The 17264-nt window shown below is 35.8% G+C and overlaps 1 protein-coding gene across 9 annotated transcripts in view; it reads right to left on the bottom strand.

Annotated features, from left to right (window-relative positions):
- The window catches only part of LOC131434942 (small conductance calcium-activated potassium channel protein), an 880455-nt gene that overhangs the window by 579314 nt on the left and 283877 nt on the right, over positions 1-17264 (bottom strand). For all 9 annotated transcript variants that reach the window (XM_058602251.1, XM_058602255.1, XM_058602250.1 and 6 more), the window contains exon 2: positions 14456-15446. In XM_058602251.1, the coding sequence (XP_058458234.1) occupies positions 14456-15361 (906 nt within the window). In that variant the 5' untranslated portion in view covers positions 15362-15446. The remainder of the gene's footprint in view (positions 1-14455; positions 15447-17264) is intronic.

Genomic DNA, 17264 nt, shown 5'->3' with positions numbered 1-17264 from the left:
GTTGAAGATCTTCGATTTCATATTTTTTAAAATTTGGAGACGCTCAATATTTGAATTTTCTTAAAAACAAAACCAGTCAGAGCTGATATCTGTCACTAGTCAAAGCTGATATCTGTCACTAGCAACATTATACGATAAAGATTGGATAACTTATGTCACTGGACAGCTGCTAACTAGGCTCTACACATCACCATCTATTGAGTGCCTGAGAGCCGGTATGTCAAATCAAAAATTCTCTCTATATTCAACTCGTCACGACGCTTATTGATTGCCGATAGAATTGATATTATCTCCATTTTTCCTGTCACATAAATATCTGTCTGTTTGCATAAATATAAAAATATATTCATTTACTTTAATTAACTTCAAGTTCGATCACTTTTTGCAAAGAACAATTAACTTTATCGATTTATGTTCATGTTAGTTATCTCTTTGTTATGTTTTTAAATGTGGAACACATTTTTGTTTTCTATATAGGGGTGCAAACTAGAAACCCAAGAAAAATACACGTAGAAATGTGGTCAGGTTTTGAACAATTACAGCTCAATCAATTTTGTATCAATTATTAATATTATGTCACCATTTGATTGGAAATATTTCTACGTATTGATTTGAATGTTCATAGCCATGTATTTTTAATTGTATATCATTGAAATGTTGATTAATAGCTAGCAGTGTCTTATTTTGTCTGCAAAAAATCTCCGGCATACCGGATTTCCCATAGACGACGGTTTTGAAGGAGTAAGCGATGTATCAAAGAGAGAGCATCGCTCTGATTGGTCAAGCGATGCAAAAGCGAAGCTGTTGGAAGCACGCGAATCTATAAATATAAGCGAAAATAAAGCTAACGTTTCAGTCCTACTCATAGCATGCTGGAGGTAGGTTGTTGCTAGACAGCAAGACAAAAACGATTTGAAACTGAAGGGCTGAGGCCAGCTGTTAGCGTAAAACCGTGTGGCTCGCTGTGTATATTACATTTCTCTCCAAGCTCTCTTGTAAATGTGTAAATTTTTAAGTATTTTTCAATGCAAGAAATACATCTCCAAAAAAATTAAAAAAATGGTAAACTTTCCCGACAATGCTTAAACATGCCTGATTGTTTTAAATTTTTCTGTGGAATGGTCGCTTCAAAAATCAAACAGAATGAAAATCAATAGAACCACTACAGCTGCGTCAATATTGCAGTTAAAGGGTAACAATTTTGGGAAAATTACCTCCAGTCCAAACGCTTTCAAATGTGGTAGAGCTGAATGAATTCTTTTTGGGGCAGATTTCATACGCTACGCGGCTACAGCCTCTACAAAGTGGTCCTAGTTTGACAGTTAATTGTCATTGAAAGTCAAATTTACAGAAGCTCAGTAATAGTAACTTGATTATACACTTCATTCTGTATTTTTACCGTACTCGCTGATTATCCAGATTTACCGTACAATTTGAAAATCATTTTCGTCTGAGAAAACTCGCATATATTATTTTTTCTTATATATACCGAGAGTTTTCGTTAAAAAATTACCGAAGAGCGAAATTTACTCAAAGTGTGCTAGGCTTAATTTAATGAGTCGTTTTCGCTTGACGATAACTGAAACTAGCCCAGCTCCAACTGCAAACAGAATCAGAATAGGATTAGGACAGGAAACCCAGCCTATGTTTTCACACACAAATTGGTTTGCTTCTAAGAAAAATCTGTTATTTTGAAGAAAATTCAAGAGTGATAAATTACTTTATGGCGTTTTCGTTTTTAATTTGCACTACACCGGTGCAGTGCTACACTGAGGCATGAATAAACGAACAAAAATGACGAAAACATAAACAGTAACCATTGACTACAATTAACGATTCTATTGCACAGAGCTACACCAAACTTTTCATGAGTGCTACACCAGTGGTATCGGTGCAAAAAAAGTGTAGCACTGGTGTGGTGCAATTGGTAAAAACGAACGGTTTAGGTGCAGCTTTCGCTAACCCGGTGTAGTCCAATTTAAAAACGAAAACGACATTAGTTTCAATTTCATACCAGTGCATCTGTTGACACAAATTACTTCAGTATTGTTATGGAAAAAATTGAATTTGAATTTGATGGCAAAGATCTCAGCAATTTAAAGTACATTTATATTGAATCCTGTTAACACAAATAGAAACGACATTCACACTTTGAGCCACTTTGGAATTAATTAGTTTTTTTTGTAAGCAAAATAATTTAGTTGTTCAGGAAATATTTTGTGGCTCTTTGAAAAGTTTGAAATTGTATTGTTCTTAAGCTGTAAAAACATATTTTGGTAGGTATATGTCTATTTTCAACACAATCTTGAGGTTTTGCAAATGCCTGCAAATTGTTTTAGTTGTAATTTATTGAAAGAAACTAATTGGTTATAACACACCAAATTTTTTATTAAACGAGAATTAACAAAAAAAGGTATTAAATTTATTTTTAATTCTCAATTTTTCAGTTAGTTCCTGAGCGTTTGAAAAAACTTTCAACATTTTTATCAGTGTCATATATTCAAAGCGTCCGATTAATTTTTCTCTATCTTCTTACGGGCACATCGTTCTTGTATATGTTAAGTAAGGGCTTTTGCATAACAACGATCTCAAGGAAATGCAAAAGGACTCCCACCTTCTTTTAAAGTTAGGTATTAGCAAGTATATTATATATCAATATGGATCACTCTTGCGATTCCCAAGGGAAATCACAGTAACAATGCGGTGGCAAAAAGGGTCACTAATACACTACAAATTTCTTATACACATATGACAGCTTTCCCAATCAGTACACGGAATCAAACAACCCCAAATACAGGGTCCGCCATCTAACTTTTTTTTTGAACCAGCGGTTATTTCGACATTGGTAACCTTAATGTCACTTCTGATTTGACAGAAACTTAGTTTTATCCTTCCGATGAACGAAAATGGTTGTGTATACGCTTGAGGAACGCGTGAAAATAGTGCAGTTTTACTTTGAAAATCATGGTAATGTTGCGGAATGTGTGCCAAAAAATCATCTTCTCGGATGAGGCACATTTTCATCTCGGCGGGTATGTGAATAAGCAAAATTGTTGCATCTGTGGGACGAAAAACCCGCACGTTATCATGGAGAACCCGATGCATCCTCAAAGAGTGACGGTTTGGTGCGGATTTTGGTCTGGCGGCATCATTGGGCCATTTTTTTCGAAAATGAGGCCTGAGCTGCCGCCACGGTCAATGGCGAGCGCTACCGCGCCATGATTAGCGATTAGTTCTTCCCGTTACTTGAAGAGGAAGACTTGGACACCATTTGGTTCCAACAAGACGGCGCCACACAGCTAACGCAACGATCGATCTTCTGCGCACAGTCTTCGAAGATCGAATTTCGAAATTCGGATGTCGTTTGTCTGCCTCGGAGCTGTGATTTGACGACGTTAGACTATTATCTTTCGGGGGTTGTGGACAAGCCAAAGACAGTTCAAGCCTTGAAGGACAACATTCGTGCAGCCATGGCTGAAATAAAGCTGCATACAATCGAAAATGTACTAAAAACTGGACGGACCGTATGGTGTACTGCAAGGCCAGCCGAGGCAGCCATTCGAATGAAATTATATTCCACAATTAACCGGAAGGATTGTACTTTAATATGAAAAACTAAATTTTGAAATCGGATGAACCGTTTGTGTTTTATTGTATGTTTAAAAAAAAGTTACATGGCGGATCCTGTATAAGAAATCTTTTACTAATTCGAGAGAGACTACATTGTTTAATCAAAAATCCCTTTTAATATAAGTGTTTGTATTTTTTTTCTATCTATGTAAAACTTTAAATGTTAATACAGAACGAAACGAATTCATTGTAATGCTGATTCCAGAATTTCGCCAACATTTCCGAAGAAAGTTTTTTAATGATTTTAGATAAAATCAATTTATTCAGGTTTATGATGATGATTTCCGATTCCAGTGGTATAAATACAGAATATTAGGTCGATTTATTTTCAGAGAAGTTGAACACCACTGCATAACTTTTGAATTTGAAGACGATAAGTTTAATTCTAATTCTACACAGAACTTTGAACGATTTGTTATGTTGATTGCCGTATTGTTTATAGGCGATATTTTATTTAATCAGAAAAAAAACAACACTTAAAATATTGAAAAATCCCATCTAAGTAGTTTATAGCTTTGACATTTTAGATTTTGGTGCATACTGAAAGAAAACTATTAAACAACAATAATGAATGAGTAACCTTTTCCGTCACGAGATGGTGTAACTGTGATATTTTTTTAGATCTATATTGGATTCCCGGGAATGATCAATATTGATATATAATATATTTGGTATTAGTCCTTCCGTGCAAAATAAATGGTTTGCTATAATGAAGACGAGATAGATCTGATAACCCTATGTGTAGTTAAAACATTAATTCAAATATTCACGGTATCCTGCATAAATGAGTACATTTTTCTCAATAATTGAACAATGTTAATCAGTGCAGATAATACCAAGCCAACATTCCGCTTGCTTCCACTTATGCTGGTTTGGATTGGTGTTCACAAACAGAAAACAGCAATTCCTCGCCATTACTCGCAACTAATCTAATTAACCAAGCCAGACAGAAACGGATTTCTTCAATCAATCCTTCTTGATTTAATTCACGGTCTACGATTGCGTTGGTTGCGATCTGTTTGTGATTCAATCGATTCGAGCTTCTATTTTAACATAAAACGTATCACGCGATCATATGGAATTGGAAAGTTCAATCTCGTTTCGTAGATTGGTTTTCCTCCGTCAGCAACAACCCAGCCGCACGTTTTGACTGGGTAGCTTCTTCTCACGTCTACGGCATTCGGTTGTTGTTTTTTTTTCTTTGCATCACTAAGATTTTCAGCAAAACTTACTAGAAGTCTCGGAAAATGGCAACGGCTGGCGAAAGAAGAAAGCAAGATAGAAACGAAAAATTAGCACACCTATTAAACCAGTAACATGGCGCTTTTATTTTTAGGCCCAGCTATTTTTGTAACATAACACGTGTTCGCTGGTATGTACTGGCATTAGTTTGTTGTTCGTTTTTTTTTTTTTCTGACGCGCGCTCTTTCGATGCGATCGAAAAACTAGCTCCGCAGGTGGATGATGGAAAAACAGACATTTCGCTTGTTAGAACAGTGATGAGCTAGTGAAACAGGGCTTAGGTTTACGGTGATTTCTGCTCTGAGTAGCATAGATTTTTTTTTCTACCGAGAGCTCGAGATGAATATGAATTCTTATTTAAATTCCTAGGTACCGTAATCAAAAATAATATAATAAAATCCGTAATTGTGTAAGTGAGTAAATTTATCTTTAAAAACCTGTTTGAATCCACCTTGTGGAGTAATAATGCCCTTCTCATATCAATAATATTCCCATATATAATACTGTGGTATTCTATTCAAAATGTTCCGCTCCGATTCTTGATAGAAACTAAGGGATTTTTTGTGCATTAACTAGTACAGTGGGGTCTCTTACAACGCGGATTCGATTTTGCCGGTAATCGTTGTTGCCGGATTCGTTATTGCCGTTATTTCGACTGATGGGGACTGTGAACGGTTATCTCGTTTCGGTCGACAGAGAGAGCTATACAATCTTTGGCAAACTTGTTGTAGATACTTAGACCAACAATTCAGTGTAGTTTGACAGATAATTAGTTGGGAACTTCGGGGCGCTTCGAAAAATGCATGATATAAATCATTCGCTTAACACAGACAAAACGATTTTAGGTTCAAGTTACTCACAAATTATAGTATATTGAAGAATGCGGGAATTCAAAGTTTGTCAAACAGCAAATGTTTTAACTCGGGATCACTCCATCAGATGTAGTTAGTGTGCTTGAATACACATTTTAATTATCATAATTATGTTCTTATCAAAGCACGAAAAAAAGAGCGGTTTTGTTTGTTGGAAAGTTGTTAGGAATGTCAGAGTATACATTATGAAAACCATGTTAGCTGAGAACTTGTCCACCGAGTGGCGCTAGTTGATTCACAATTTGACGATTGAATATTTATTACGTGATATTTCTAAACCCTGATGATACAGAATGTTGGTGTTTTCGAAAATGTTCCGGAGCTCAAAACAGATCAAATAGTGTAAACAATATTTGAAAATTATCCAATTGGTGGCGCTAGTGTACAATTCAAGGTTGGAAATTAATGTTGACTCATTCCGATGGTTTCTTGGAGAAGTTATTTTATGGTTTCAATACCTATCAAATGATTTACTAAACAGCTCGTATTGTATCTACAAGGCAGTATTCAGAAACTGAAAATCAGAATTGTTTACGAGAGTTATGTTATCAATCAGTTTATCAAGAAGTTAGTGAAGCTAGGGGACAGGTATAGCGTGATGGGTTAGTCGATGCCTTTCACGCAGCCCACTTGGGTTCGATTCCCAACCCCGTACATAGAGTCAGAAAGTATTTCTGGCTCGAAGAGGCGTATGACATTATGGTTAAAACCTCTATAATCAAAAACAAAATAAAAGTTAGTGAAGGATTGACAAATTGAAAACTGTTTTACTAAAAGGCGCTAGTAAGCCACTGGAGTATTTAGAGTGCTTAATACAACGTAGATTACGACATATCTAAAATGTGTGATAATTTAGGAGCTATATATTGTGAACTGATTCGCGCAATTCTTGAAAATGGCGCTGCTGTTTTTCGCTCCATATTGTTGGAAAATACTAATAAATTCGGTAATTTTCCACTTATCACGCTTTAGTTCCGAAACCGGAAGTCGGATCCTGATAAAACATTCCACAATTTTTTAGGATATTAGAATACCTTTCATTTGAATCTTAGTTTGCAAAAATCGGTTGAGTTGTTCCAGAGATAATTGAGTGTAAACTTTTTCTCAAATTTTCGCATATTAACATATAATTCCGGCGCCGGAAGTCACATTCAAATGAAAATCAATAGCAAGCTATGGGACCATAATACTTTTTATTTGAATCTTAGTTTGTGAAAATCGGCTCAGCCATCTCTGAAAAAAGTGATTGAGTGCTTATTTTTTAACTGTTTTGGTACATATGATCCTATATCTCCGGAGCCGGAAGTCGGATCGGAATGAAATTCAATAGCAGACTATGGGACTATGAGATCTTTCATTTGAATCTTTGTTTGTGAAAATCGTTTTAGCCATCTCTGAGAAAAGTGAGTGCATATTTTTGTTACATACACACACACACACACATTTGCTCAGTTCGTCGAGCTCATTCGGCCCTCCGGGCCTCGGTTAAAAAGTCGATTTTCACAGTGATTGCATAGCCTTTCTATATGAGAATGGTAAAAAGTACACTCAATTGATAAATGAAATAAATTTGGATCGAAATGCGAATATAATTAGGTAGGGTAACGGCATCCTGTCTGTCTGTCTTTTCTGTCTTCCACTCTCTCGGTGCCAGTGTTTGCCCTGACAGCCGATCAATGAAACGGTTTTGAAAGTTTGGCTTGTACGCTTGCTGCTCGGAAAAGGAAACTGGTGCAAAATAGTTGCCCGCGAATTGCCCCAAAAGTGCATTTTTATTCGTGCGGTGCAAATCAATGAAACACAGTGCACCTGTTTTGATTGCCCGAAAGCACGAAAAGTGCACGAATCGAGCAAAACACTCTACGAGTGTTCTCAATGAAAAATAGCATTAGAGTCAAAACATGCAACAACTCGCTAATACAATGAAAATCGAGGAATCGGCAAAATAAGATGGCGACTCTACTATTGAATTGACTATTTGTACAAAAGACATAAGATCATAATCGGTGTTACGAGTATGCAAAACTCATTTTAAATATCGCTTCATTGGATCGAGTACTTTCAGACAAACATTTATTGCGTAGCGTCTTCAATTGACCCAAACACGATCCAAATTATATCAACCCGTTCGAGCATATTTTTCTCTGAATATTGGTTTTTGCAGAGTACTTCGAAATTTCAAATTATTTGCGTTTATGTAGCTATGAATAGTTCCGTATAATATACCTTATCCAATATTTCTGCCGCTTTTACGGATATCATCGATAGAACGGGGCTCGGGAATCATCACATTGACATTTTTCACCTCTTTGAAACGATTCATTGTCTTTCTCACAAACTGAAAAATTGCTGAGATCGAATTAAAAACAATTGTTTCATTTTATCATTTCATTTCATTGATCGCGAATTATCATGATCACACGCTTTTAAAACCGACTTTCACATAGGTCGTTTGATTATTCTGAATTTGTTAGTGCTCAAAATAATTTCCATCCAAAGATATTTTCTAGCGGTACGAAGTTCGCCTGGACAACTGTAGGTGCTGAAATCAGGGTAACATGTGCAGAACGCACAGGAATAAGTGTTGAAGGCACAGAAACAGGTACAGAAAGTGCATAAAAACAGAAAATACAGGAACAAGTACAGGCATGAGAGAAACAAATACTGAAAATACTGGAACAAGTGCAGAGATGACAGGAACATGTAGAGAAAGCACAGGGAAATGCAGAGTGCTGAAACAGGTACATAAAATTCAGAAACAAGAGCAGAAAGTACGGGAACAGGTTCAGAAAGTACAGCAATAAGTACAGAAGCAGGTGCAGAAAAACAGTTCAAAGTTAGCTTTTATGTTACCGTTAATAAAGCACAAGGGTAATCGTAAGCAGTAGTAAAAAAGTTTTCAATTTGTCAATCCTTCACCAACTTTTTGAAAAACTGATTGATAACATCGCTCTAGTAAACAATATTAATTTTCAGTTACAGAAGACCACCTTGTAGATACAATACGAACTGTTTAGTCATTTATTTAATAGGTATTTTACATTAATTTTCAACCATGAATAATTGCACACTAGCGCCACCAATCGGAGAAATTTCAGATATTGTTTACACTATTTGATCTGTTTTGAACTCTGGAACATTCTTCACGAAAACACAAATCAACAAATTGTAAAGATACAATAGAATCAATTTTCATTGGTAAAATTGTGATCCCACTAACGCTACTGGGTGGATGAATTTCTAACTAATATGATTTTCATAATGTAGACCGCTACATTTTTGTAGAAGACAAAATCGCTCTAAATCTTTTAGTTTTCGTACAGGAGCGTAATTTTGATTTTGAAATTTGTACCATAGCAAGCACACAAATTCCACCTGATGGAGTGATTCCAAAATATACTTTTAACTTGATAATAAACTTTGAGTGTCTCGAAGATTCCAGATGCTAAAATATTAGCGATATTTCATGTTCAAACTGTTTTTTCTATTGGAAACTTATGAATTATTTCACGCTCTTTTGAAAACGTCGCTGGCGGAGCAGTTCACATGTAATTATCTGTCAAACTACACAAAATTGTTGGTCTAAGTATCTACAACAAGTTTGCCGAAGATTGCATAGCTCTGTCTGTCAACCGAAACGAGATAATTATTCATAGCCCCAATCAGTCGAAATCCCATATGCTCTGGGTCCCGTTTATCGCGGATTCGCTTTTCACGCCCCCGGTGAACCGTGTTATATGAGACCCCTCTGTATAATCCTCAAAACGAAACACGAGAAAAAGAAGTGAGTTCCACTATTGTAGGTACTTCCGGCACCGGAACCCGAGAACTGCTATAATTGATGTCGGTTCGTATGGCCATCAAGATTTGACGTACAACTTCAAGAGTTTCGTATGGGACCACGAGACCTTTCATTTGAACCGATAAAAATGTTTTTGAAAATCGGTCAAACTATACCTGAGAAAAGTGAGTGATATCCATTTTGGAATATATGACCACTATTTCCGGTGCTTCCGGAACCGGAAGTCGGAAACCAGGATTGCCGAGATCGGTTTGTTTAGCTGCCAACTGATAATGGCTACCGATTTGCGTACTTTTAAGTCCAGTTTAGAAAATTTTTCATGGATGAACTGAGTGGAATGTCATATGACACTGGTCGATTATTCGAATGATTGCATAACCTTTTTATTTGAGGAAGAAAAAATTGAACAACCAGTTTTCTTTAAATTTGGTGTATCAAATGGAATTTCGGCTACAGAAACATTAAAAATGTTGTAGAAGTGTTTTGGGAAGTCTAGTCTATCGAGAACGTAAGTATTTGGCTGGCATAAAGCATTCAGTGAGGGTTGTGAGATCGTAGAAAATTTGTCTCATGCTGCTCGCTCGTCCATCTCGGTTAACGACGATAACATCGAAAAAGTAAAGGAATTCATGCTTGAAAATCGCTGTGTTGACATTACAGATATATATCAGAGGATCTTGGCATCTCTTATGGATCGACTCAGCACATTTCGGTTATTGGTTTGGGTATGAAACGCGTCATCGCCAAGCCTGTATCGAATTTTTGCGAGTTTTTTATAGAGCTATGGTCCCAAAACTAAATTCAAATGTTTTGCATAATGAAAAGACAAACAACATTTTTTTGTGGAGAAATATTGAGAAATAAGACGAAGGAGCATTTTGTAAATCATGATTTGCGGTGTTCACTGTATCTCAGCGGAGACTAAACAGAAACGAACAAAACAAAACGGAATAGTTGTAGTAGATGTTTTTTTTCTAGATCCCAACGTTTTTGTTTTTATGTTTTTATTTTTTTTTATTTTTGATGCTTGTTTAAAGTCAAAAATACGACTTTTCACCTAATGATATTAATTATAAATGTTTGATTAATTTATATTTCTTTACAAAACTCAGTTTTTTAAATTCAACCTTTTTTATTGAATATTTAATTTCGATATCCTACAACTTTTACTTAGTCACCATTTTTGGACCATTAATCGTTTCCGAATTACAACGACTTGAGCAAAAGCGCATACTAAAACACATTCGGTTCTGGATTGTTCTTGAGGCAAATTGGTCTATCTATCCTTACAAAAAATGGTTTGCCATACTGAGGAGGCACTTCAGATTTTATCTGTGTGTTAAAAAAGGTAAAGTGTGTTAAAAATTTTATACCATCACTGAAAAGGGGAAAAAAACGAAAACATTTTTCTAAACCGACCCCAAATCTTCTCCAATTGATAGTTTTTGTCAGTAAACGATCAAACAAACCGATTTCGGTTATTTTCTCAAGAATCGAAGAAAATTATTTTCAAGAATACCACGGTATTCTATATGATAGTATGATTGATCATTACACCACTAGGTGGATTAAAACAGGTTTTGCCTTTCTCATATAGAAAGGTTATGCAATCACTGTGAAAATCGACTTTACAACCGAGGCCCGGAGGGCCGAGTGTTATATACCATTGGAGTATATAACAGTTCGTCGAGATCACAAAATATTTGTGTATGTGTGTGTATTTTCCCAGAGATGGCTGAACCGATTTTGCACGAATTTGGATTCAAATGAAAGGCCTTAAGGCCCACACAAAGTTCCTGAGTTCCATTTCAATCCGACTTCCTGTTCCGGATGACGTGACCGATTTTCACAATTTTAGATTCGAATGAAAGGTCTTCTGGCCTCATAAAATCTTCTTGAATTTCATTTGGATCCGACTTCCGGTTCCGGAATATCAAGGAAGCATGTGCAAATTTATTAAAAAATGCAAATAAAAGGTACTGAAATTCTTTAAAAAGTTATCGAAAAAATGATCCAGATCCAACTTCCGGTTCCGGTATTACAGTGCGATTAGTGAGAATTTTTAATTTCATGAGTATTTTTTCATAGGTGATTGCGAAACGAGATGCACATTTATATAAAACTTACTGCTAAATTCATCTAGTTGGGAGATCTTGTTAGTTAGTGAATATATAAAACTACTAGTCCCCGGTTTCCTCTTCCGAAAGCACCGATAATAGTGGCGAAAATCTCCAAAAAACGGAACTCAATTCGATTTATCAGCAACGATTAAGTCTACGGAACGACCGAAATTAGCTCTGAGCATAATTCGTATTACTGTTTTTGAATTAGTTAATTTTAACAACAAAATTTCCAAAATAACTATGAAATTAATTAAAATTGAGAATTTACTTTGCTGAATAAAACTCTTATTTTTAGAGAATGTGTTTAGTTGGCGAATATCCTGGACACAAACCAGCAATATTTCAATCCAACACGAAATTCTCATTGACAACTAATTTTGTTATTAAAATCAGAAAATTTGTTTCTATTCATCTATCACCATCATTACTGAAGGACAGCACAAAGAAAACAAAAATGAAATTGTTTTATTAATAAGTTTATTATCCAAAAACTCATGAGAAGTGTCAAAGCAAAACAATCCATTGAAAAGCTAAAAAGGACAGTCTTGTTGAAACTGCTTGCAAATTGTTTTGATGTTTTTCGCATGTGTTACGATATATCCATATATAAATTTCTGATTCGATTTGTAAAAATGACGTAAACTCTTAGTGGAAAGTGTATTTATTTAGAATATATGCGCATTTGAAGCGATTGTGCGTAATAATGTTTTTAAGCGGAACAGTGAAGTAAGGTTTCGAATATTGCACTCTAATTGTATATGTCAAATGATGTTTTTCCAACCTTCCGGGCTGCACCGTACGGTGCACTACTTGTATTCGGTTTTTGTTCTCCGAGTGCTCAGAGTTTTCAGTGAGTGAGTCGATTTCGCGAAGTCGAATGAAGAATACAGCGATTTAGAAGAAACTTTTTTAAAAAGAAGTTTATGTCTTTTTCTCCAATACCACATCGTATTTATACCTGCCAATGTAGAAAAAACAACCGCGACTGAAAAATTCTTTTCGGCAGTAGTGTGTCATCTAGTGGCTAGTAGTCATAACTGCAAATTGCAGAAGCCAATTCAACCATTTATGTTGGTTAAAAACAACGTTTTATTTCACTAGTTCAACTAAAAATTTAGTTGAATGGAAATGAATTGTGCCTTAGCTAAGAAATGACAGTACGTTCAATTGGTGAATTCAACTAAAAAAATGCAATTTTAACAAATATTTTATTATTATTATTAAGGGAATGAGAATTAAAAAATCTAAATTAGCAAAAGAAAATTTTTTTTAGTTGTCTCAAAAAATAACTAACTAAAATCAGAAAATCAACTAATTTTTTCGCCAAAATGCTGATTTCGGTCTTTCCGTGTCGATTTTCACGAATCATGATTCAAATTAAAGCTCTCATTGTCTTTAAATATGCTGTGCAATTTCATTCTGATCCGACTTCCGGTTCCGAAATTATAGGGCAATGGCGATGCAAAAAAGAGTCTTTTAGATTTGGCTCAAAACTGATTCAATTTGTAGGCTATATTAGTTACTTACTAAACAAACCGACTTCGGCTATACTGGTTCCAAGTAATGGAAACAGTGGTCAAAAACTCTAGAACGAGATTCCATTAATTTTTCAGAGATGATTTGATCGATTTCCACAAACTTAGGCTCAAGTAAAAGTTCCTATAGTCTCATAGGTTGCTGTTTAATTTCATCCGGGTCCAACTTCCGGTTCTAGATCTATAGGGCGAAGTGTGTTCAATCATTTAATGCGACGATGCAAAATAAAGTAAAATTCTTATTAACTTGACATAACTGTTTACAAATTGAAAAGGTTATGTTAGTTTATACACAAAGAAAGTTTCTTATTTTATGCAAGAAAATAAAATTTCTCGTCAAAATTTTTCAGTGAAATTTTTGGAAATATAAGTAATATGAGAAAGGCATCATTACACCACTAGGTGGATTAAGACAGGTTTTTATCAAATAGTTGCTCCTACATACAAGATAGACATTGCTATTGTTCAGCTATGTTTAAGCCATCAATATGAATACAAAGTAGCCAGACGTTGTACGTTTAAATGATGAAGAAGCGACTTATCATAAACTACTTTAATTTGTATAATTTCACAGTTTAGCTTTTTTCTTGCACTGAATACAATGAGATATTTCAACATGGAAAGTAGCAGCAATGGTTAGTAGTTCAAACAATATCCGAAAATTCATCTTTGAACCAATATTCATAATGATAGTGGTTTTGTCTGCTTAAGTAAAAATTTCTGCGAAAAATCGAATAATTTTCAGTCCACTTAAAAACTTATAGTACGGTTGTAAAAAATGTAAATCGGAATCAGAATAAGCGTTTACCTATAGTCCTTAGCAAAATTACTAAGTGCTAATGATGTAATAAACCTGAAAAATAAATCTGTTTGACCGAAGACTAAGCCCTTTTCAAACTAACTCACGTAAAATATCGACTAAATAGTTTCTTTTTTTTTACTTCAGGTTTTACCAATAAACCAGAAATGCATTGTCAAACCGATAATCTTAAGAAGGTAATCACTAGTCAATAAATAAATAAAAATATTCGACATGGTGCGAGTACATCATAATCGTTTCTGGTCAACAAATATTGAAAGGTTTAGAAACCGAACATATTGTTCGGTTCTATCCTGTCGACTAGAAAAAAGTTTAGCATGTATTTGCATCGCATGGACAATCTCAGTTGACAAAACAATTCAAGATAGCAAAATATGTAGCATTCATGGCGCACACGGCACATGCAGCACACTGGAAAGCTTTCGACATACCTGTTTGAATTGCCGCATGCCGCCGTTGATTCGCAGAGAATCCGCCGCGATACCAGCGATGCCGTCACCGGGTTCGCGTAACTGCCGCAACGAGGAGCTAGGGTGAGCACAGACATGCGCACACTGACCGCCACAGCAGATATGCGAACTGGCTTCGGGCTGGGAGCTTTGGCGGATGATTCTGGACCCGGATGTTGGTGACGAGGTAATCAACACGGGCGGTATAGTTGAGTGCTGAACCGCCAGTCGACTTTGCAGTGCACTTCGAACGCTTTCTTTCGAAATCGAACGTGTAAGCTGTAGCGAAGACACCGGTGTAGTGGAGGCACGTCTATCACAGTTCCGACAAGCGCGACATCTGTTGTATGGCACTAATTGATATCCACTACCACCTGTTGCTGTCCCTCGGCCACCGTCGCTGTGGCATGAATTGGAAACGGCAATTGCAGGTGCTTCAAGCCGACAGTGCATTTCTATGTCAGGCACGGAGCGTGCGTTATGTTGGTCATCGTCCCCATGACTCTCTTCCGATCCACCCAGACCGGTCGATGACAATTGAGGACTGGCTAGATATGTTGACGTTCTGTCTTGTCGAATTAGGATTGGCTTGTTGGTACTATTGCTACTAGCGGAACTACTATTGTTGACAACACCGGATGTCACCAGTGCCAATGCGTTCGCACCACTGCCACTGCCGGTGCTAGTCGTCGACTGCTGGTTTGTTGGTCCATTGAACGAGCTGTGTGATGCCATTCTAGACTTGCTAATGGTTGATATGATACTTGATCCCGTCGTTGTCGTTGTGCTGCTGCTGTTGTTTGTGGACATTACTAGCAGGGAAGCGGTCTCATCGGAGCTACCGTAACCTGAGTTGCTTGTCGGGTCGTTTTCGCTTTGGAGCGACATTTCCGTCAGTTTATGTTTCCAACAAAATAGCACACTTCCGCTGTCACCGTCAGAAGTATTCGGGAGATTCGATTGTTCCGCTGATCTGAAAGAGAGGTGAACAGAAAGAACGAAAAAAAAAATTGGCGTAAATGATTAATCCCTTTGGCAATCAGGATGTGGCTAGTTTGGAAAGGGGAAAGTGGAATCGATTTTTTTTTCTCGTTTCAAACTCATTCATTACCAATTTATTTTTTTGTGGGTATTGATTGTTTTACCACAAAAAAGCTTCATTCTCTGGTGTATTGGGACTACTGAGAAAACAATGATTACAAGAGTCAAAACAATTAAATTTTACCGTGTTGTGGGCTTAAATGACGGGTGAATAAATGTTTTTCCAGGGATAATCCTGGTTTAATATTTCGTTGGGTGTTGCGAGACCTTATAATCTCGAGCTCAACATTAAGTTATCTATGGAAAACCATTTGTTATTGAGTAACGTTCGATTTTCTCATTTGAATTGAAATCTTTTATTCTGGGCAACACGGGAAAATACATTTGGGATAGCTAAATTGGAAATATTTGTGATATTTGTGAGAATTGAAAAAAAAAACATGTTTTAATCCACCTAGTGGTGTTATGATGTCTTTCTCATATTACTCACAACATCATAAATATTACTGTGGAATTCGCAAAAACAACTGTTCATTGAATTTTAATAGGAAAGTTTGTTTTGACTTAATCTAACAAAATCTACAAATCCTGTTTAGCCTGTAGCTCCGGAAGCGGTAGTAGTGTCCACAACAAATTTAGGAATTCCGTAGGAAACTGTAGGTCTTTTCTTTTGAACCTATAAGTTTGTGGAAATCGATTTGGCCATCTTGAAGAAAAGTGAGTGAGATCTTTTTCGCAGTTTTTGAATAACCAATATTTCCGAAACTCCGAATCAGATGACCGGAATAACCGAAGTTGGTTCGTTTGCCAGTAACAAATATGACCAAACAAGATTATGACTAATTTAGATAGAAAAACTACAAGGATCAGCCCCATGGGGTTGTTCGAGCCATTGATGTGGAACAAGGCAACCAAAATTTCTAATGATCTACAATAAAAAAAGTTCAATCAATCCGAACCAACACCAACACGAGAAAAGGTTTTAAGTGCAAATGACAGTTTCTCTTTGTTTACTTTCTCTTTCGAGTATTACGGTCCAATTAGCAATCTTCCCATCTAACACTTCACATAGGATTATAGCAAAAACCATCAACTTTCGATATGCACTGTAGAATTTATTGGAAATTACCGGAATTTGCCGTAATAATTGAAAGAGAAAGTAAACCAAGAGAAACTGTCACTTGCACTTGGGACCTTTTCTAATGTTCATCGAGATTTGTGTTGATTTGAATTTGTTTTATAACCGACGAAATTGCACCATTATCCCAAATGTATGCAAAATTATTATATATATATATATATATATATATATATATATATATATATATATATATATATATATATATATATATATATATATATATATATATATATATATATATATATATATATATATATATACTCGCGATTTCGATAATTAAGCTTCTCTTCGCCAAGCTTGTGTTCAAGTTTTTTATGCAAGCAGTTTTTTTAGTATTAAGTTTCTCTACCATTCTGCGATTTCGGTTGAAGCGATAAACTATTTCTCATTATCAATTGAGTTCATCTAATGTCTGACAATATCTAGATAATTTTGTTTAGATGCGATTAGTGCATAAAAACATATATGTTGTCGCGATAAAAATTAAGTGAATATTATTTTTGTAATGGTAAGTCCATTTCTATGGCGGCACCATTTTTTTCTGCTCTTGTATCCTGGTAACGTAAAGAAACATGAGAGAGAAATAAAATCGGCTCAGCAAGGCTGCCA

The sequence above is a fragment of the Malaya genurostris genome, chromosome 3 (assembly GCF_030247185.1).
Source record: "Malaya genurostris strain Urasoe2022 chromosome 3, Malgen_1.1, whole genome shotgun sequence".
In the NCBI taxonomy this organism is placed as follows: Eukaryota; Metazoa; Arthropoda; class Insecta; order Diptera; family Culicidae; genus Malaya; species Malaya genurostris.
The sequence above is the reverse complement of the archived record's forward strand: the minus strand, read 5'-3'. Positions and strand labels throughout refer to the sequence as shown.